The sequence below is a fragment of the Streptopelia decaocto genome (genome assembly GCF_964273445.1).
Source record: "Streptopelia decaocto genome assembly, chromosome: 1".
Taxonomy (NCBI): domain Eukaryota; kingdom Metazoa; phylum Chordata; class Aves; order Columbiformes; family Columbidae; genus Streptopelia; species Streptopelia decaocto.
This window is the reverse complement of record NC_138663.1, coordinates 180,303,570-180,325,341: the sequence shown is the minus strand read 5'-3', so window position 1 is coordinate 180,325,341 and position 21,772 is coordinate 180,303,570. Positions and strand designations below refer to the sequence as shown.

The 21,772-nt window shown below is 37.0% G+C and overlaps 1 protein-coding gene across 1 annotated transcript; it reads left to right on the top strand.

Moving 5' to 3' along the window:
- Positions 1 to 867: 867 nt before the first annotated feature.
- CCDC122 (coiled-coil domain containing 122) lies at positions 868 to 8,095 on the top strand (the record flags this gene model as incomplete). The annotated part of the gene is made up of 4 exons (XM_082071816.1): positions 868 to 987; positions 3,268 to 3,666; positions 4,400 to 4,516; positions 7,931 to 8,095. The coding sequence occupies exons 1-4, from the start codon at positions 874 to 876 to the stop codon at positions 8,093 to 8,095; spliced, it is 795 nt and encodes a 264-aa protein (XP_081927942.1). The 5' UTR covers positions 868 to 873.
- Positions 8,096 to 21,772: the final 13,677 nt, after the last annotated feature.

Here is a 21,772-nt window from a genome sequence, read left to right as displayed (position 1 = left end):
CTACATTGCCTCTAGTGTTAGTTTTATCTGCCATGTTCTGTGATTCTATTAGGGTTTGGGACTATGTGCCTCAGGGACAGGCCTGTTTGGTGTTGAGGGGTGTGTGGTGCTTGGGTGGGATAGAGGCGAGAAGTGAGGGGTGTGAGGACAGCCAGTGCAATAGCCCTACACATAAAGTGTTAAATAAAATGTTAGATATGGTTTTCTAGTCAAGGCTGCCAACCTTCAGGCACAGTTTGTGGATCATCTGTGTGCGGTTTAATATATTGGGCCTGAGGATGCACCTGTTCCAGGCTCATTGCATTTTCTTGAGAATTTGATGTCATTCTACGTAACAATACAGATTTTCTTCATTAACTTATACTATCTGAAGAGATACAAAAATCATACTAAATATTTTCTCATCACTGGGGGTGGATATTTACAGTGACGTTAAGGATAGTTTATTAATTAATATAGTAGACAGTTGCAGTATTGTAACTACAATAATGTTAATATTCAGGCTAAATATGAGGGCACACTCTCATGCATTTAACATGCTCTTAAAGTGTTTTTAAGGGATATGACTGTTCAAACACTGAGGATCTGACCTGTGGAGATGCCAGAAGAACATTGCAATACTTTATTTTATAAAACTCTGCAGGAAAGGGTTCTAGTTCTTGATCATTTGCTTTGAGTCTCCACTCATCAGTAACCTGTTCTTATTAATAAAGAATGAATCAAATGAAATAATTCATGGATCTGGAATCCCACAGGAAAGGCCTTAATATTGTTCTCTTTCATTAACAGTCTTGAATTAAATAGAATGGTAATTTAAAAAAAAATCACTTTTTTTTTTGTTGTTGTCCTTACAGTTCTGCGCTTCTGCCTAAGATGGCCAAGCAAAATTCTCCATCACTAATTGAAGTTGTAAAACAAGTTGCAGAGCAGCAACATTCGCAAGCATCAGAGATGGAAAAAAACAAAACAGTTCTTTTCCATTTGCAGGTAATAAACTTGGTTTAGAGTAGTTCAATTCATTTAGTTTTTTCATTAGATGAGGAAGTATTCCTATGAGCAAGAGAAGCTGAGGGTACCTAATTTTTTTTCTGAGTGTTTGCATTTAAGTGTAAGGCAGCTATTCTGTAGTTGTGTGTGTTTCACTTAGGCTTAGCCAAAACTGTGTATGAGTATTGTTATTTGTAAGGCTGCAACATAGCTATGACTTCTTTAGAGCAGGTTATAGGAGAAGCTTTTATTTATTTATTATTTGGAAAACAAAACAAACAACCCCTCCAAAGCACTGAGATAGCAAACCCACAAAAACTCAGTGCATACTTACAGCTCTTTGAATGTTGTATGGTGATTTCCTAAGAAATAAATGGAAAAAAAGGATTTAAAAAGCACCCTCTGGGGCAGATTTTCAACAGACTGTAACTTTTTCTTAGCATCTTTTTTGATACAAAATATTTTTTTGCTGTGTCTTTAAAGTGAGTGTCCTAAATGGTCATTAAATACTGGTTTTATTTAGTAATATTTTGTAGAACACTAAATACATGTGGTGTCCATGAAGAAAGTGTAACTATTTCTGTTCTAATCTCTCACTGGTTTTATTAACCTTTACATTATTATTTAACATTTGAAATCAAATTTCTATTGAGAGACTTACATTTAAGTCTGAGGAAGGACACAAAAGCATTCAGCCATTTTTGAGCATGAGAGAATGCATATGGAAATAGTTCCAATTAAAATACCTGTGAATAGCCCTACACTTGATATAGTTGAGGTCTGAAATTTTGCAGAAAGATAACTTCTCTGAAGGAGCAGTGAAACTTTTTATTGCTTAGGAATGTCAATTTACTGGCCATGTCTTGCAATAAGATTTCTCCTAATGATAAACTGTCCATAATATAGTATGATGATGTTGCAACAATTTGTTACCAAGCAATTTAAACAAGGGTATCTGTTTTTTGTTAAAAAAAAAAAAAAAAAAAAAAAGAAAGAAAGAAAAAAAAAAGGCAAAACACTGAGCTTTAGAGCCCTGGATAATTGAGTTAGCTCATTTATTTTCTCCCTCTTCCACACCTTTTCCTTTTTCTTTCAAAAAAACCCAAACAGTAGGAAATTTCATACAAACATTAATGTTAGCAGAACAGCAAAGCTAAATAATTAGAAACTTAAAAGGCTGCAGAGCTGCTTTTTCATCTTTACACCTCTTCGCATGTGTACGTGTCACAGAAGACACGTAAAATTAATTTTCTTTCCAAAATTGAAGATCTTTGCCATTAAGATCTTTTGCTTTCTTGTCTTCAGTTAATGGTGACTGGCACTGATACAAATCCTGCTAAAACTGAAGCCCAAGATTTTAAATTAAAAGTTACGCAGAAACCTTTTGTTCTTAACAGTTATTAATGTCTTTATCTATTCAAGACAATAAGTAAGAGATTTCATAGCACTCATAATGCTTCAATTAGGGAAAAGATAATAGGTAAAATAAATTGTGATGCTTATTCTCTCACTTAATGTGCTGTTGTTGGCTGTTACTTCTGGTGGGATTCATCACAGCTAGCTTACATCACCTGCAAGTCAGATGTTAAGCCTGTGTTAGTCATCTAAGCTCTGTTGTTAGTCAGCAAAGAAAGAGAAACATTTCTGAGGCAGCAATTCAGCCCTCCCATCTTAGACTTCTTATAATGGGTTGAAGAGCTACTTCCTGGAGTTGTTCACCTCTCATCAGTGAGAAGAGGTAGAGGCCTTTTTAGCATATTCCTTAGGAGGTTAAAATATTAGTAACTTGGATTAATCCTACTGTTACATACTACCATGATGAAGACATGATTAAAAACTTCAGTAGAACAAGTCTGCTTAAGCTCCCTCACCCCAAGCCCCCATGTATCTATTTCTATGTATCTGTAAGTGAATTCTGGCATCATTAGTTATTTTTAGTCTGATTCGGGCTTAACCCAATATAGGCTTTAAACAAATATTGGGATTTGGTTTGAACTGTCATGTCCGATGTATCTTGCAAATAAGAGGTATTAAAGTAATTTCAAGGCTACTTTATTTCATATTTTAGGTTCAATCTAAGGAGAGAGGTCTAAGATAGTATTCTTGCAATGTGCCTCTAAAGTGATGATTTTAGGAAGTAGAACCCTAATTGTCTTCTATTGAAACCACATTCAACAAGTGAAAAATATGACTGTTGGATAAATATAAATTACAGTGCTTAACTAGATATCTAATATCCTCTGAAAAATATTCTGAAGCAAACACTGAAATATTTTACAGGCAAAGTTTCAGGAACTAGAAAAAGAAATGGATTCTATTCTGTTAGAAACAAAGACAACAGATAGGGAAATATATCTGCAAGATGATGCCATAGAAGTGACAAAATATCACTGTGAAAATCTGGAGGCACAAGTCAGAGATCTATATTCTGAAAATTTAAAGCTAAGGCATGATGCAGAAACAATACAAGAAGAGTTTGAGATTATATTTGCAAGAAATAATGAATATCGGGAAAAAATAAAGGCTCATAAGCATCTCATTTGGGAGATGGAAAGTAAAATGCCAGTTATGATTGAGCTTGCTAAAAAGAAAGCTGTTGTTGAAGAATTAAAGACAAAGAAAGAGGAGTTAATGCGTGATCTCCAGAATCCAGAAGGATCTGTTATAAAACAGGTGCAGGTACTATATTTCCTCTTTAATTCTTTTCCTCTTATGAGAAGTATTTCTGGCAGTTTAACTAACCTGCTTGTTTTGTCTAATATGTTTATGGTTCATGAGGGACTGATGATGGGAAATACAGATAACTTACAATACTATGTTAATTGAAGTAATTTTGACTTCATTATGCAGTAAAAAAATATCATCAGCTGTTGTTATCTGTATATTATTGTAAAAGTCAGGTTCATTCTATGGGATTGAATGAACTCAGCTATGAGAAAAATTGCAGAGCTGTAAATCAAACTGCATCATTGCCGAACAATTTGTGGGCTTCTTTCGGTCATGGATGAACTTACACGGACACTTTTCAGAATTCTGTGGAACATTGCTATGTTATTATATTTTTCATGTAAAAGCACAGCATTCTTTTAACTTTGCTGTCAGGTAACTCAACAAACTGAGTTCAAATTCCTGTGTTATTGTAGCTGTTGGCATATTTCAGACCAAGAATATATGGTCTTAAGTACCTAAAGGCATTATATCAATTATTCTAGTTATTAATTTTAATTACAATTATTAAATTATTTTTCATTAAAATATTATTCATTATTTTAATATGAAATTGTTTATGATAAGCCTTTACCTTATCTCTATTAATCGAGACTGTTCAAACGTGAAATTATTAATAAGTTTAAAAGATGTACTGTGCAACTTTTTAAAGAGAGGATTTCTGTATCTTGACTTAAATCTGCAGGAAGAAACTACACTTTTAAAAAGGGAAATCACAAGATTAAAAGAGTGCATCAATAAAAAAACAGATTTGCTGGAAGAAGAGAAAAAAATGCATGCTAAACTTAGAAAAGAAATTGAGGTGAGTAATTTAAATAAAATATAATTACAGTTCTCCTGACAGAATGTAGATAGTGCAAATGAAGTTTGAAGTACCTTATACACCATTGCTGGCCATACTTTATTCAACTATATACAGTAGCCAAGCTATCTTAAATTTTTTATACTGAATCTCCCAAATTTGTGATGACATTAAATTAAGGGTAACACTGCAGCTCCTAATTAGCTGTCAAGATAAAGTTCTGATAAACAGTCAAAACCTTCTCTTTTTAAATAATTGAAATATATTTTACAGTTTGTTCCTTACTAAAATACTTTCTATGCCTAGATAGTTTTAGTTGGGAAGTTTCATATTGTTTATCTTGTTAATTCAAATAAACACTATAAAATTTAATGAGCAAAAGTTGATAATATAAAGATAAGTGATCTGGGGTTATCTCTATTGTCCATTGTGAAATGAGGAGGAAAAAATAATCATTTCTCATGTGACAGGGAAGAGTAGAGAATTTTTAAACTGAAAAGCGAAACAAGGCCAATTCAGAATAGATCTATACTATTCAACATCTGAGAAAATACTATCAAGGCAGCAGGCTCCTAAGAATGTTCTCCAAAACTAAAGTGAAATTAGGCAGCCTAAAAATAACATTCTGTTCTGTTATCGGAATCAATTTAATTAAATAGTGAAGTTTAACCTGTTTTTCGGTTGATTGGACTATATGATCTTTTTGTCTCAGAAGAATGCATGATTAAAACCAGAATCTTTCAGGGTATCTTTCTATTAAGAGCTCTCTGGAAAACAATCAGATTTTTAATATAAAAACTGACAATGGACAGTGTCACCATTTAAGGCCAGGAGTGGCTGGAGAGCTGCCTGGCAGAAAGGGATCTGGGGATGTTGATTTACAGCCATCTGAATATGAGCCAGCAGTGTGCCCAGGTGCTCAAAAAGGCCGACAGCATCCTGGCTTGTATCAGGAATAGTGTGGCGATGAAGCTGGTGAGGGGTCTGGAGCACAAGTCTGATGAGGAGCAGCTGAGAGAACTAGGGCTGTTTAGCCTGGAGAAAAGGAGGCTGAGGGGAGACCTGATCGCTGTCTACAACTACCTGAAAGGAGGTTGTAGCGTGGAGAGTCTTGGTCTGTTCTCCCGAGTAACAAGTGATAGAACAAGAGGAAATGGCCTCAAGTTGCACCAGGGGAGGTTTAGATTGGATATTAGAAAAGATTTGTTCACAGAAGGGGTTGTCAGGTGTTGGAACAGGCTGCCCAGGGAAGTGGTGGAGTCACCATCCCTGGAGGTGTTTAAAAGGTATTTAGATGAGGTGTTTAGGGACATGGTTTAGTGCTAGAGTTGCTATAGGACTTCTGGAGCCTTGATTCTTGCTTTTAAGCATCCAACTAAGTCTACCCTTATATAGACGTATACTTAAATGCCTACAGAATTCCTGCTGAAGCCTTTTTAATGGCTAAGCTGGCACTCAGGCAGAATGGATTGACTTTCACAGCCCTGGTGCTCCCACTTTGCTTCAGTATTATTTTGAGTTTCCTACAAAGATTTCCTCAGCTTAACCTATTGTACAGGAATGTAAATCAGCATGCCTTTTTAAGGCAGCTGAATTTTGGAAAGTTAAAGTTCATTGATGAAATGTCTTTCGGCAAGGACATTTTTTTGTTTGGTTGGTTGTGGTTTTTTTGTTGTGTTTTTTGTTTGTTTGTTTGTTTTGTTTTGTGTTTTTGTTTTTGTTTTTGTTTGTTTTATTTTCCCAAGGAAAGGCAGTGATCTGACATTGCTAATTGATAAATTAATTCTTAACTGGGATGCTGCTTATCAGGCAGGGTACTGATGGACTTTAAAGGCAGCCTGCAGATGTCCCACTCTCTTGAGCACCAGCCCCACCACCCACCTCTTGAACAGCAGAGCCTGCTCCCAGCCTGGGACAGAGAAGTCAACAATAAATCAGGGTGGTTACCTGAGACAAGGCTTCAGTCATAAAGAATAATTCAAGATATCCACAAATAATAGGAAATATGTTGTTATGTAAAAGTAATAGGAAAAAGCAAGCTCAAAAGATTGTCTATTCCCTTGTGCACTCTTTCCCCTACATCAGCATGTAGCTATATTATTCTTGACAGATGCTTGTCTGTCCTGTTTTAGAAGGACCCCAGTAGTGGAGATTCCACAAGTGCCCAGACATTTTTTTCTGATAGTTAACTTACAGATACACAAGGCCAAATAAAAAGAACAATGCTCCCCCTCCCCTCTGTCCACTAAGCATATTAGTGCTCTGTGCCTTGGCAGATGTACCAGGCAGTTCCCAATAATGATGCTAGAGACACAGTTCTAAGAAAAGCAGATAATGTTGATCACAGATGTTTCAGTGTCCTACAACACAATCTTAGTGATGTTCAGATCCTGCAAGCACTCCTTCAGATTAGTAAATCTGACAGCATCCCCCAAAAAGTTGTGAAGTATTGTAATGGAAAGCCAGGCAACATGAAGACAAGCCATCACCAGCAAAAGAAAGCGGTGTAATTTATAAAACTTTAGTGAGGGAGGGAGTTAGTTATACATGAAATTTAGGTAATGAGACTCACAGGAAGTCCCTGGCAATGCTGTAGTTCTGATGCAGCTGTACACCAGCATGTGGATGTTAAATACAGTGTAATAATGTTTCTATAAACAGATGAAAGAATAATTACACACTACCACTCATATGCCATTCGAAGTAGGGTAAGTAAGCCCAAATTTTCATAAGTGAATACCTGTTATTTCCGTTTTTATTATAATGAAGGTTTCATGCTTTTACACTTCAGAATGCAAATCTTCAGAGGGTTGTCTGCAGCAGCCATTATTCACATAAGGCAGCAATGACTGCAAAATTGATGCAGCACTGCATTGCCACGGTGTTGCCTTGTTAAGAAAAACATACTTTTTAAGTGCAGGGCAACAGGGAAGGTGCTACTACAGCCACCTAGGATGCATCATTTTTATTCTAATTTTTACCCAAGACCACTTGTCAAAGAATGAAAATTTCTTCCTTTTTCACCTCTCACTCTGGAGCCTGAAGTCTGTAATGTACAAAGTGTCGCCATCGCTATGAGGTGCTTGTTCTTTGGGTGAGATTTACTTTGTTAAATTTTAGATATCTACAGAGCAGACATCCACATTGAACTCATCACTTAAACTCTTAGTGAGACCAAGCTTTTCTTCCCTTCGTGGGAAAGTTAGGTGTGATTCATATTGTCCTAAAGCAGATACCTGAAATAAGTCAGATTAATTGCTTCCTAGTTGTCTGTGTCTCTCCAGTATCCATAAAGTGAACATGGCATGACTTCGTCAAATGTCAGAATCTACACTTAGGCGAGCAGAACCCTCCTCTGTAAATACTGTTTTACTTGAAAGAAATTTTTAAGTGAATTGTGTTCTATTTTATTAGGTACAGAATAAAAGATATGATGCTATTCTGAAACGTTTGCATTGCCAGCTGAACAAACTCCATTCAAATAGAAGACAATGGCACTGGAACGTTCAGCAGTTAGAGAAGAAGGCAGCAGAACTAAGGAAGTGTCTCGGAGTAATGGAGTTACAGAGTAGCATATAAAAATAAAATCAACTAACAAAGCTACAATACGGGTAACTTTTTCCAGACAGAGGAGCTGCTTGCTGCAAATAGTAAAGAAGCCCAGTAGCTACTCATTGTTTTCTTTCTTTTTAGTTTTTTTTTTTCTCCCTTTCATTCTGTGGCTTAAATAGCTTGTGTTTAATCTATAATGTTTTGGAATAACTTTGTGCCTTTTTTTGTTTGTTTGTTTGTTTTTTTCTGTAGCCAGAGGCTATTCAGGAAGAAAGTTATTAACATTTCCAAGTGTTTCCAAAATATATGCCAATTTTATCTAAAAAGTCATTTAAAGTCAACCAAATAAGATTAGAGGAGTTCCTTTTTATGTAACTAGATCTTTGAAGATTGAGATCTACATTGTTTTTCCTACAGATAAATGAATATCAGAGTATGTTTGCATTTTTGAGATACCAGAATTCCAGATCTTTTATCCACATCCCTTATTATTGCAATCTATTAAAGAACTCTGAAAGCTTCTGCAGCCTGTATTTTGCTGTGTGGGAAATTCATATAGATGATGTTACAGCTTATTTGCCCTATATCTGCCAGGATGAGCCAGCATGGGGGACAAGGAGAACATAGGCTATCCAGTTGCAACAGGCTTAGGAAAAAGTACGCTCAGAACTGGACTTCAAATATTTTGACTTCAACTAGTCTAATACATGTTAGCAAAGACAAATGAGCAGGTAAAAAGAGTACTACATCTGGACAGCTTTTAAAATTGAAAAACTCACCCTCTAGAAATAGAACTGCATTATAGATGATTGAATATAGAGGAATTTACTGTGTAGAGGATCTTAACTAACTAGTACTAACCATCTAAGTTCTAAGTGCTTAATGTTTGGTAAGATGATTCTTACAGTAAATGATGACCTGTTAAAATAGTAGTGAATAGCTGACATTTTTCTTTGCCTTCTTTTTATTCTGTGCTCAGCATTTGAAGAATTTACAGTACTTTCTCTAACACTTAAGGTAATAGTTCTGACTGGACATAACCTGTAACATTTATTTTTTCTATGAAAGTAGCATTTTATTTGAGGTGTTGACTTGAATAATTTAGATTTAATGTGAAGATTTAAGAAAATTTAGTATTTACTGTGTAAAATGTTAGACTGCGTATATATTGTTAGCTTAGGAAAGCAAAGTTTAAAATGCAATACAATTGTTTGTGTTAGAACAATCATATATTTCTGTATATTTATATTTATATTGCCCTTAATATGTTGTTTCACTTTATATAAAGTTATTTTAAGCAATATACTGACTCATAAAGGCTCTCTCTCAATGTTGTTAGACTCTCAAGATTGTTTGGCTTGGTCTTTTTCTTTTGCAATATTATCAGTCAGGGTACTTCCATTAAAACAATAAGGTAGAAATGCAAACCGCAATATCCTATGCTATAGTAACAGTAATGTGATACAGATAATTTGCTGGTTTAAAACTTTTCTAACCTAATTTATTTTCAAAGAAGACAAAGAAAGACTCCTTAAAACTAACTGATAATCTTAATTGCCTTTCTGTTCTGAAGTTACTCACACATTCATTGCTGACAAGTCCTGAAAGCACCAACAGAACATTGAGTCTTATCAAGTATTTAATATGTTACTGTAACATTACAAGTGTTTACCCCTACACACAGCAAAACACCTTGCATTTGATTAATGTATAACTTCTAGAAAGGGATCCAGACTTGACAAATTTGAGAATTTACTGTCTTATTGGTAGTGATTTAGTGATCAACTGCTCTTTATTTTGCATAATTTCTAATTCGAATTTATTCAGCCATCTAGTTATATCAGCTAGTTTATCTCCATAAAAATTCTTATGCACTGTCTTCTTGCAGAATTAGAGAGATCAAGTCTTGTCTTGTTTTCTTCTTTAGTTTCCAGTTATTTCTGAAACAGAATGATCAGTGCATCAAGATATGTTTCTTATCAGCAGCACAAATCACTTCAACCAAATTTACTCTGACACTTATTACAATTGTTATAATATCACAGTTTAAACTTGCACTTTATTATTAGCTGAAAACAACTCTAGCAAACAATCCAAACCTTCTAACTTATCAAAAATTAACCTTCATTTTTCTTTTTGACCAATGAAGATGTTCATTATTACTTCTCTGAGTATTAGGGCAGTTTCTACACATCAACATGATTCACTCATATCAAATAAATACTTTGGGCCTGTGTTTTCCCTGTTCTTTTCATAAATCTCAGTAAGTTTCAGTATCTCACATTACTTTGATTGTTCTTTTCTATGTGTTTTTACATTGTGCAATGTAATTTAACAAAAGTGAAAGAGCTGTTTGCAATACTCCCATTAGTGATATATGCAGAGGAAATGTTCTCTTCTATGCAGAGGCCTTGCTATCATCCAAGACCCAAGTTGTCTAATACTCCTTTTTGCTCTGTACTTCACAAGAGAGCTCATATTCTTGCCTGCTGGGGCCCTTTCCCCTTAAAGGGATCTCAGCTTTCAAAAGTGTATTTCTCTTTTTTCCTCAGTGTAAAACTTGTTTTTTCATTATACATATTTAAATAGACTAAGTTTATCTGAAGTGTGTCTCAACTAGTCTGGTGAAACTACAGAAGATTCCCCTACAGCTGGTAATAGCTGAACTCCATACCAAAATGAGCCCTGACCATTTGTGATTCCCTCAAATTCACGTCCTGGTTTTCCCAAGAAGAAACTCAGCTGTGCAGGCCAGAAAGGAGCTGCTGCGTGGTTTAGCTGTATCCCCACATGTACAGTGGGAGCTTTGGAAATTAAAGTATACCTCAACTTCTCAGCTTTTCTGCCACAAAAACTATCTATAGTTCAAGTATTTAAGGTATGTCTGTGCTATGTATAACTGTTCTTCTCTCATTTGGTTAAGAATTATACTAAAACTAAGTTTATCTTCAATTCCATGTCAAAGAAAAATACTAGTGCTGGTCATAACACCAATACCTGCGGAATTCTACTGTGAATACCTCTTTCATACGTTGAAGTTTCTTTAATAATTGTATGTGGAAATTTCTTAGCTAGTCCTTAATCCATTTTACTTATGCCTTACTGATTATGGAATATGAACTTTGTAATACAAAGGTTGTTTAGTACAAAGTTCACCATGTTGCAAGAAGTCTGTTTCAGCTCTGAAATAATTTGTTACAAGGTCTGGACTCTGACTGTTAATGTCATCCTGTATCAACATCCTAGCTAAATGCCACAATTATTATCTCTCATCCCACATAAACATATCTGTGTGTTTAGACTGCCTTGACACTTGAGCTGATTCATCTCTAATCTTTGAAACTTTAATTGTCCTTTTCCCACTAAACTTGTAGAAGTTTAGTCACTGAGTAGACTGGAAATCTGTATTCAGTTGTTTCATGTGCTCAACACCACATTGTATGGGATCCAATACATTTTGCACACTTCTGATGAAATAGAACTTTGTCTCATACAGTATTTACATTTTTCCCCAGGTGCAGAATTTCAAGGTTAGCCTTCAATATTTAATAGATAATAAATATAAGAAAGGCATAAACGTTTTACTAGTGAATTGCAGTTGAGAGAAAATTTAATCTGGGAAAAAACTCAGCTGAAAAAAAAAAAGGAAATATAAATCACTGTGTTCTCTAAACTATTAGCATTCTGTACAATATGTAAAAAAAGAAATATATGTAACTTTATAAAAATGTCTAATTCCAACAAATTCTGGCAACCTGCTGAGGCGGATTTTTCTTGGTACGATGTTGAACAGCAGTAGGTTGATCTCAGGGCATATTATTTTTCCTTTAGCAAGCAAGCACAGACAGCAGGAGAATGATTTCTGATTTTCAGACAATAACTCGGTGAATGCACTTTGTATTCTTATCACAAGAGGCTCTCCCATGTGTTGGTGAAGAAGCGTGCTGCCCAACCCCTATAAGTCATTTCTGAGAATGGGTGTGGGGCTAAGGGAGGATCTTCTGGCTTCAGCGCTCTGCAGGCAACGAGGTGACTACCCACCCTGAACAGCAAAACAGACAGCAAGTAGCAACGGACAGGTCAAGAGTGTGGAAAATTACAACCAACAAGTCCTACCCACTGCTTAGCAAAAGTTTCAAGCACAGGAAACTGGATTGATTCCAAAAATATAGTGTAAATAAGTAAGAACATGTTGTGGGAACTCGAGACTCGACAGGGAAACAATACACCCATTGGATCACGTCAAGTGGTGCAGCAAATGTACTGATTAGTGCTAAAGGGCAGGATTTCCCCACGCTGTAAGCTGACACTCCACACTAAACCCTTTCACATATGAACCAATGACCTCAGATGCTGAAGCAAAATAAATATGTCAGATAATGCAGACAAACCTACAAAGATCTTTGCTCTCATCAAGGCTACATGCAATACACAACAGAAGAGGAAAGGTGGGCTGGAGGCAGATGCCAATGATAAGTTACTTTGCCTCTGATACAGAGTTTGCTTTGGCCCTGAAGAGAGTCACTTGCAGAGAGCTATGTGCCTGAGTGTGAGAGTAAGTAATGCATCCTGCTCTGCTATGGTTCGTACATGGGGCTTCAGAGGAAGAAGAAATCATGGCCACACCATGCATTGATGGTATGTCATAGAACCATAGAATGTCCTGAGTTGGAAGGGACCCACAAGGAACATTGAGTCCAACTCCTGTCCCTGCACAGGAAAACCCCACAGTTCACACCATGTGTCTGAGGGCGTTGTCCAGTCTCTTCTTGAACACTGTCAGGCTTGGGGCCATGACACCTCCCTGGGGAGCTTGTTCCAGTGCTCCAGCACCCTCTGGGGGAAGAACCTTTTCCTAATGTCAAACCTAAACCTCCCCTGGCACATCTTCATGCCATTCTCTTGGGTTCTGCCATCAGTCACTAAAGAGAAGAGATCAGCACCTGCACCTGCCCCTCCTCCTCCCCTTGTGAGGAAGCTGTAGCTGCCATGAGGTCTTCCCTCAGTCTCCTCTTCTCCAGGCTGAACAAACCAAGTGACTTTAGCCACTTGTCATACAGCTTCCTCTCCAAACCCTTCACCAAGTTCATAGCCCTCTTCTGGACACTCTCTAGCAGCTTAGTATCTTTTTTATGCTATGGCACCCAGAACTGCACACAGTGCTCCACGTGAGGTCGCACCAGTGCAGAGCAGAGCAGGACAATCACCTCCCTGACCGGCTGGCAACCCTGTGCTTGGTGGACCCCAGGACATGGGTGGCTGCCAGGGACACCGTTGGCTCACATTCAACTTGCCATTGACCAGAACCTCCAGACCCTTCTCCGTGGAGCTGCTTTCCAGCATCTCATCCCCCAGTCTGTATGTACAGCCAGGGCTACCAGGTCCGAGGTGCAAAGTTCGGCACTTGCTCTTGTTGAACTTCATGGAGTTGGTGATTGCACAGTTCTCCAATTTGTTCAGATCTCTCTGCAGGGTCTCTCTGCCCTCAAGAGTGTCAACCGCTCCTCCCAATTTTGTGTCATTGGTGAACTTAGTTAATATTTCTTCAAGTCCTTCATCCAAGACATTTATGAAGATGTGATGCTGCTGAAGGTGGAAAAAAAATTCAGAACAATTTTGTGAAATGTGGGAATATACTGTTATCAAAGTAGTTATTAAACCCTTTGTTAAAATGTGGCTGCAGCATATAGCTCTGAGTCACGTTGAGGCAGTGACTTCCTGAAGAATTCCAAGCAGTACTGGAATATTTTTGTTCTAATTGTCAGCTTTGCAGGAGGCAAACACTTTTTGAAGGGCAGAGTCAAGGCAGTGCAATTAACTGCCACAGAAATATAGACCAAGCAAAAGCAATTCACACCCTGCTCAAAATACCATGCTCAAGGCTTTCCCTTGGCTTTTTCTAGCATTCAGAGGAAGCAACATGTAGTGACCTAAGAAAATGTAAAACAAACAAATAAACAAACAAAAAACCCGACAAGCTGCAAAGGACAAAACAAAAAAACAAACAAAATCTCTACCATCCCTTCCTCCAAAATAAAGATAATTGCACTGCACATTCCCCATCTGGATGAAAGCAGACAGAGGAGACCTCATGTCAGTAAATATAGCTGTGGTTGAAAATGCTTGCTACCATAATGAGGAAAGGACAGTGCTCTGTGTTGAACAGAGATTTCTCCTGTTAGGAAATCACAAGTGTTTCTACATTTTGCAGTAGCTTTTTAGTTTAACATAGTCTAGTTCTACATAATTCAGTAAAATTATCTCTAAATCTTTCTAAGAGCAGCAGGCTTCTTAATAGCTCATTTTGTTATAAATGTCATACACCATATATTCAATACTTATTGACCAAATGTCACATAAAAGCTTAAATGTTTTTCTATCATCTACACACTATATTAATTAACATAAAATATCACTTGCAATGTTTTCATCAGTTATGAGGCCTTTTCTGCAGTTGAAAATAGCACCAACAGTTTGAAATGCAGTTGCTTTTCATTTTATTTTATTTTATTTTATTTTATTTTATTTTATTTTATTTTATTTTATTTTATTTTATTTTATTTTATTTTATTTTATTAATTTATTTTTTTTCCCCTCCACTGACAATAAAGTCTAATAGTTCCCTCTAGTGTTGAAATGAGTTTTTACATAGTAAAGGCACACTTCATACTTGTTTCGATTTGAAGGCCAGTGTTCACTGTGAAAATAGCCAATGTTTCTACAGAACACGGTGAATACTTTTTTTAAAAAGGCAGGATGAAAAGGGGATGCTGAGTATTCTAACTCTTACAACTACAAAAAACAGCTGGAGGATTCAATTTATTTATTCTTAATTACTGATCTGTTTTTAAAAGAGGAAGTCTTTGGCAAATTTCCTCAAACGTGCTGTTCTAATCTGAGTTATAATGTCAAGTCAACTATGAATGGAAGGACTTCACATTTTTTCTTAAAAGTCATTTCAATTTTTTTTTTTAATTATTTTTTGTGAGCTAAAAGCAGTCTTCTATAAACTTTTCCTTAGGTCACTTTCTTCTTAATAAGAACTACTCTGTTTAAGATCATTGGCTTCCTGCTTGTTGCCGAAAAATATATTTCAAAAAGATTAAGTTAGACTTATAGCTGGCTAAAACTAACAGTAGCTGGTAGTTACGGATTTGCAACATATTATATAAACCTGTGTTTTCATGCTTCATAAATAACTCTGCCTGCGCTGAAACTTTTGGCCTGAAACTGCAGTTCTGTCTCAAGGTCAGTATTCTGGAACACTTAAACCTCAGGTATGAACATCATTGCTTGAGGCTTCCAATATCCTTGACGAGAAAGGCATCCCGCAGCTGACCCAGCTCTTGTGTGCCTTATGGCAGAGCCTGGCTCTTCCCAGTTGCTACGAAGGAATCTTAGAGCTACTACCCTTCATTTAAAAGACTCAATTAAATGCCTATTTTGTGTAAGATAAGCCCAGAAATAGTAAAGCCAGTCCGTTGTTTACTCCTATTTAAAGGTTTATTTTATGGCTATGTGCTTCAGAGCAAAGGATTGAACTTTCCAGGGGCTTTTGTGGGAAGAAGAAGGACAGTCTCAGACTAACCATCATGTAATTACCTGTTCTTATCATCTGTCTCTTTTTTCAGTATCAACACAGAATTCTAATCTATTGAATCCTGACCTTATTACATTAATATAAAATTTACACCAGTAGACCTTCTCAACCAACTTAGAGAAAAGTTATCTGTGTCTCATGATTAAAATTTTACCCCCAGCTTTTGCCATACCTGTTACAGTTACTAAAGGATTGGAATGCCCTGATCCTGTGCAGTACAAATATGCTATCTATCTTTTTGTGCATCTCTACTAAAATCATTACAATCTCCCAAATTATGAGTTCATACTGTTGCTAAGACTTCTTTAATTGCTAATACATTTGCATTAGGTTAACTGATGTAGTTATAAACGCAACCAAATGTTTTGACAGACGAGACCTTGAGTATCTCAAGTTTTTTCCTAGTTATATCTGTTCATTTTTCCTTTATAGTCCTGGAGGAAAAGGAACAATTCTAGGGGATGTTTCATCTGAACTGCTTTATATAGTTGCATTAGGATGACAGGAATTGTGCTCTAAAAATCCTATTTTTCTCAATTGACTGTGAGGGGAGTGAAGAGTCAATAGCTCAGATGTAAATAACTACATTCTGATGTCTAAAGTTAGGTAAGATGTATCCAAGCCCTACATGCTTAAGCCACTACAGCCATAGCAGCAATACTAATAAATGCTCTTCTTTTTTTTTTTTTTTTCCCCTTTTTATTGTCTTCTTGTTGGCCACTTATTTTTATTTATATTTCTCTAGTTTTCTCTATTGATTCCTTGGGCTGTAAGCTTCTTATTTATATATTACATTCAACATCATGTCTTCCATATGTTACACTGGGGAGCAGTGGGATGCTGATTTTAACAGCTACTCTCATTTGCCAGTGAACAAAAGTAGGCTTTTAGCTAAAGATTTCCTCTTGCTTGGTGGAGTACTCTTTGCTTTTTAAGCACCTTTTCTGTTTCTGTCATAGAACTCCCATGTTCTATTCGCTTTTTTTTCTGTCTGCTTTCTAGCTATCTGCTTCTCCCCAGCCAACTTCACTCACACTTTGCATTGGACATGTGAAATTAGCCATTTTGCAGCATCAGCTACTGTGCAGGGGATTCACCTTGTCTGTCTTGGACACCTATTCAGAATTTAGTCACCCACATTCTGGTGCTGCCTCGCACATTGTGTTGACTGTGGAGGGGTTGTAGATTGGAAGAAGTCTACTTTTTTGATAACTACCATGAGGTGAGACGAAATATCCTAGGGCTCTAAGACGGGTGGCATGACTTGCCTTCTAGCAGTGCCCATTTCCCTCTGTTGCCTGCAGAAGGAGACCAAGGCAACTAGCTCTAAACGCATGGTAGATGATTAGAACTACATGACACAAATCCCATCTGTCATCTCCAGTTATCCCTCACCAACTCCAGGCCAGGAATTAATACAGCTCTATCCGTCATAGTGAAACCATAATTGAGTTACCCTGTATTGAGAGTAGTAATACTTTCTGTGTTAAAGGATCACAAGGAATAATTTTAGAAACTCTAATAAGTTATGTGACCTCCATGCTACATTTCTGAAATTGAATTCTCCCACGGCAAGACAATTGCTCCCCCACAGTCTGCCTCTCACTGCAGACAAGTCATAAGAAATAATTCTGGTATGTTTTCACGGTCTATAAAGACTCTCCCTCCTTTCCACTCTGCTGTATTCTCTTCTTGTCTTTGGGGTTTTAGCACATTGAGAGTTAGTTTCTGAATTATCAGGATATACAGACCAGCTAGCAGTGTCTTTGTAGTACTGCCACTACATCATATATTACTTTCACCTCTTACCCTACACAATTTTTATCTAAAAAGCTTTAGCATTCCAGTCATGAATGATCTCACCAGCTGCCAATAATACTTGCATCAGTGAGAATTCCCAGTCTCTTCTTTGCAACCTAGACTTTTAAAATTAGTACCTAATGACCAGAAAAATGCTGAGCAGCCTCTTGAAAATGAGAATGGAACTGGAAACTTGGGTAATAAACTTAGACAACTATAGCAGGGGGAGGTGAATGGGAGACAGACACAGGCTACAATGAATGAAAGTAGAACAAACCAGCATAGGGAGAACAGTAGCAAATAAGCCTGTGTTGACTCTGTACTGCAGAGCCCACAGTGTAACCTGAGGTTCCTCAATCTGAAAAATCCTCCGCAATCAGCAGATAATCTCATCTCGCTTTAGTTGCTGGGGAATCACAGTCTATTCTTATTGTCAGTGTCCATCAACTCATATGACAGAGACCTATGCAAAACATCTAAAGTTGTTGACCCTATGAATATCAGCAGAATCTCACAAGGTTAATTTTTATTAATTAATTCTTTGAACTAACCTGTGATATTTGTTTGAGTTACATGTTCAGTTTCCCATGGAACCTCTTTCTTTCCCTCATGGCATCTCCAGTGCTTCCTCACAGGGTGCAGTAGGTGCTTTAATTTTTTAAGGCAGTAAGTATGGCAGCTGGAGAGGTAGCACCGAGATCCTGTTGCAGCTCAACACTGCAGCTGCTCCTTTACTGCGTAACCCAGGGGCTCAGGTGTATTCAACCACCATGGAATCCAGCATTTTGCCACCTCTGCACTAGAGAAGAGAAGGCTTGAAAGTCCAAAGTGGAAGAGAGTTTTCTCATTGACATTCTGTGTTATTCTGCAGGCGCTTCAGTGGTGTATGGTAGCTCCTCCACCTTCAACACACTTGAAATCTGGTTTTATGTGTCAAATTTGAGTTTCAGTGAGTTACCCATAACAGAGGAATTGTATGGCTGAACTTTGAATCATAGCAGGATTAAGGATACTCACAGTAGCATGTAGAGAAGAAAATCAGCCCAGTGCGGTGTCATTTCCTGGTCTGCTTCTGAGAGAAACTGTGTGCACAAAGACTTTAACTTCTCTAGGTAGGAAAAAGTAGTTTTTCAACATATTGTTTGCATAACTGTACACAACCCCTTACTGAATTACTGGAAAATCTCATTTCTATAGCCATACCCATTTTAAAGGACTTCATTATAATTACTCAATTATCCATTCTGCTGCTGAAGAAAACCAGCATAACAATGATTTAACACAACACTGTTGTAATTAGCACTCACAAAACAACAAAGAAACACCTCACTACTCAAAGAGGGATCAAAGTATGAAATCAAAAGTAACTCATTACAATTGTTGTAACACCCCTTCAGTCCATACAGTAGCAATCACGCTGTTTTGTGGTTTTGACTCCTTTGGTGCTTAAAGATTGCGCCTAAAAAGAAACTAGAGAGCATGCTTATTCCATTTTCAGAAATGTAGTAATTAAGAATTTCAAAGACTTTTTTGCTTTTCTGTTGAAAAGTAGGAACTAATACATCAGTTGCTGATTTACTGCAGCTTTTGTCTAGTCTAACTCCACTCACTCTGATAAGTCTGGAGTTGAAAAAGAAACCATATGTTGGCAGTTACACCTGTAGGTAGTTTAGTTGTCACTTTTAAAACTTAATTTAACTCACTTTGCCTTCATATTTCCCAGGCAGCTGCAGATGGTTTTCTTTCCATTTGAATGGTTTTGTGATGTTAGGGTTATTTCCTTGGTACTTGTTTTTTTTTTTTTTTTTTTCTTAGTGTTACATTATATTACTAGCTGATGGCACAGGGGATTTTGACTACTTTTTAGGTTATTGGCACCAGAGACATTCTTAACCATTCTTATTAGACCTTCAAGAGTGCTAATTTTCTCATACAAAAGGAGTATTGAACTTTCATTAGTGTATTTCCCAAATGCTTTAATTTTCTGATACCATTTAGTATAATTATGTTTCCTTTTAATATGCAAGTGTGGAAAATAATGTACACTGGGAAACAAACAACACAAAAGCTGTCATAAAAGCATAAAAGAGCAGCTGATAAGAGAAACAGCAATGCAACATTGTTTTTAGAAGCAATGGAACACCAGAAGAGCTGACATATTGTGATGCTAGCAACTTTAATTAGTGATGTATAGAAGGTTGAATATGAATGAAAAAGAGAAGATCTGTTAATAGAGAACATGTGCTAGTATACTAAAATTAGAAATTTAGAAACGTGCAATAAAAAAGCAGAGAATTCTGTTGAAACATTCAATTGGAAATACACCTGCTGAGATTTTTTTTCCTCTCCTGAATGGAAGATAAGGCATGCTTATTAGATGATAACAAGATGGAAATTTTGGCTATTGAGTCCAAATTACCAGTGTGAAATACATGTCCACTTTATCTCTTCCTTATTCATACATGGTAATCACCTTTAGGGTAGAGTTCAGGACATGTTTGTTTAATCCAACTGTTGGTTTGAATCACTAGCCAAGTGGGAGTACCTTTTCGGTGGGGATTTAGCAATCGTGAAAGCGAATGGTCTGTTTCACGGCAGTTAATTCTCTTAACTTTTGCAGATGTGCCGAATAAACTCCAACTGGGAACTATGTTACTTACTAGATACACTAGTGCATTTCTTCAGTGCTGGAATTCCTCGTAATTTACCTGCAAAACATCTCGCTCCACAGCCTGCACTTGGATGTTGTGTTAACTGATCAGCCCCCTCTCCAACAAGGCGAAGAGACTTTTAATAGTGGAATGGACAGCAAGGCAGAAGATCACTTGCAATGAAGCTTCCTGGATCTGTGGGGGATTTTTCTGTCCTAACCTTAGCCACACCAAGTGTGTAAATGCATAAGCTAAATTTCCTATGTGAAAGAGTGGTACCTTAGGAAGGTGATTCACCCTCATGTAAATGTTTTGTTGAAATTAATAGCTCTAAGAAAGCAGAATTGCCTTGCTGTGGTGTAACTAGTGATGTTCCATTTGGCTCTGTTGGAATTTGTCTTGTCTAATATTCAGCCATTTAAGCGTTAGCTAATATAAGCTAATCACCTAGGCCTCTTGGACTGAGGATCATATCCAGTATGCATGCTAAAACTGATGCTTGCTAGAGGTAGCATGATTCACCCTGTGGCTGGGACTCCTTTTTCGTGGGCTACAGAACACAATTGGCTTCAGCTGGACTTCAGACTCTTGCAGCTGAAATACAGCATAGGTGCAACTCACTTACTTTAGGCCATGTAAAATCTGGGTGTCTGTTTTAAATGAGAACACTGTTTTCACTTAGCCTATTTTTGCCACTTGTTTTAGGTAATTTCTGGTCACTTACTGTTGAAAATACCACAGCAAACAGTCTTTCTACTTGTGTTTGTCAGAGACAGAGGTGGTGGCATCCAGAAAAGTCAAGGCAAAATAGTTACTTTTAAATTACAGATTACCTTTTGTATTGAGGCACTCCACTGATGGTTTTGCCAGCATTTCCCATTATGGTCTCCTGTATTTAGAAATATACAGCTCCATCAACAACAAAAGAATAGGACTTGGCCCTTGAGTCTAGAGGGTGACTTTTTTCCATTTGAGATAATTAAACAGATCCATATGGACAGTAAAATTCCTTCTTTTAAGGCACTGGTGGTTTGAGAAGACATTTTATATCCCTTTCATTCAAAAAACATTTTATTTGTTTTACTGCACTGTAAATGGCTGATCTGTAATGAGTGCAGTAGTTTAATTTTATTTTGTTTTAATGAAGACCAGAAAAAATCTCTTAAAAACACAGAGAACTTAACAGCTCTGCTCAGAAGTGTAAGGCAGACAGTATCTCTGATATTGTACCTCCCTCCAAATGAGTATAATTACAGTCATTTACTGTCCCAGAGCATGTAAAATATGATAGAGACATTACAGAAGACAAAGCCACAATTGTTACCACAAAAATACTAAGATTTGTAGCCAGTAATCTCTGGAGAAGAAGAAAATGTGAAAGTTGAAGTTTTACTTAGTATAAAGCTTATAATCTGCTGCCATTCTTTAAACTGGAACAGTCTGGTGAAACAGCTCCCATACTTTTCCGCTGGTCCTGGCATGGTCTTGAATTCCCTTCCAGTTGCAACTGCAGTCTTTTATTCCAGGTTGTGAATCCTGCTTTTACAATAAAACTTCTGTCACACTCACAACCTTGGCTGAGTTCTGTGAACCACTGTTCTCAGGGTAGTTTTCATCCAGTGTATTTTTTTGCACATATGGTGGGACATTCTG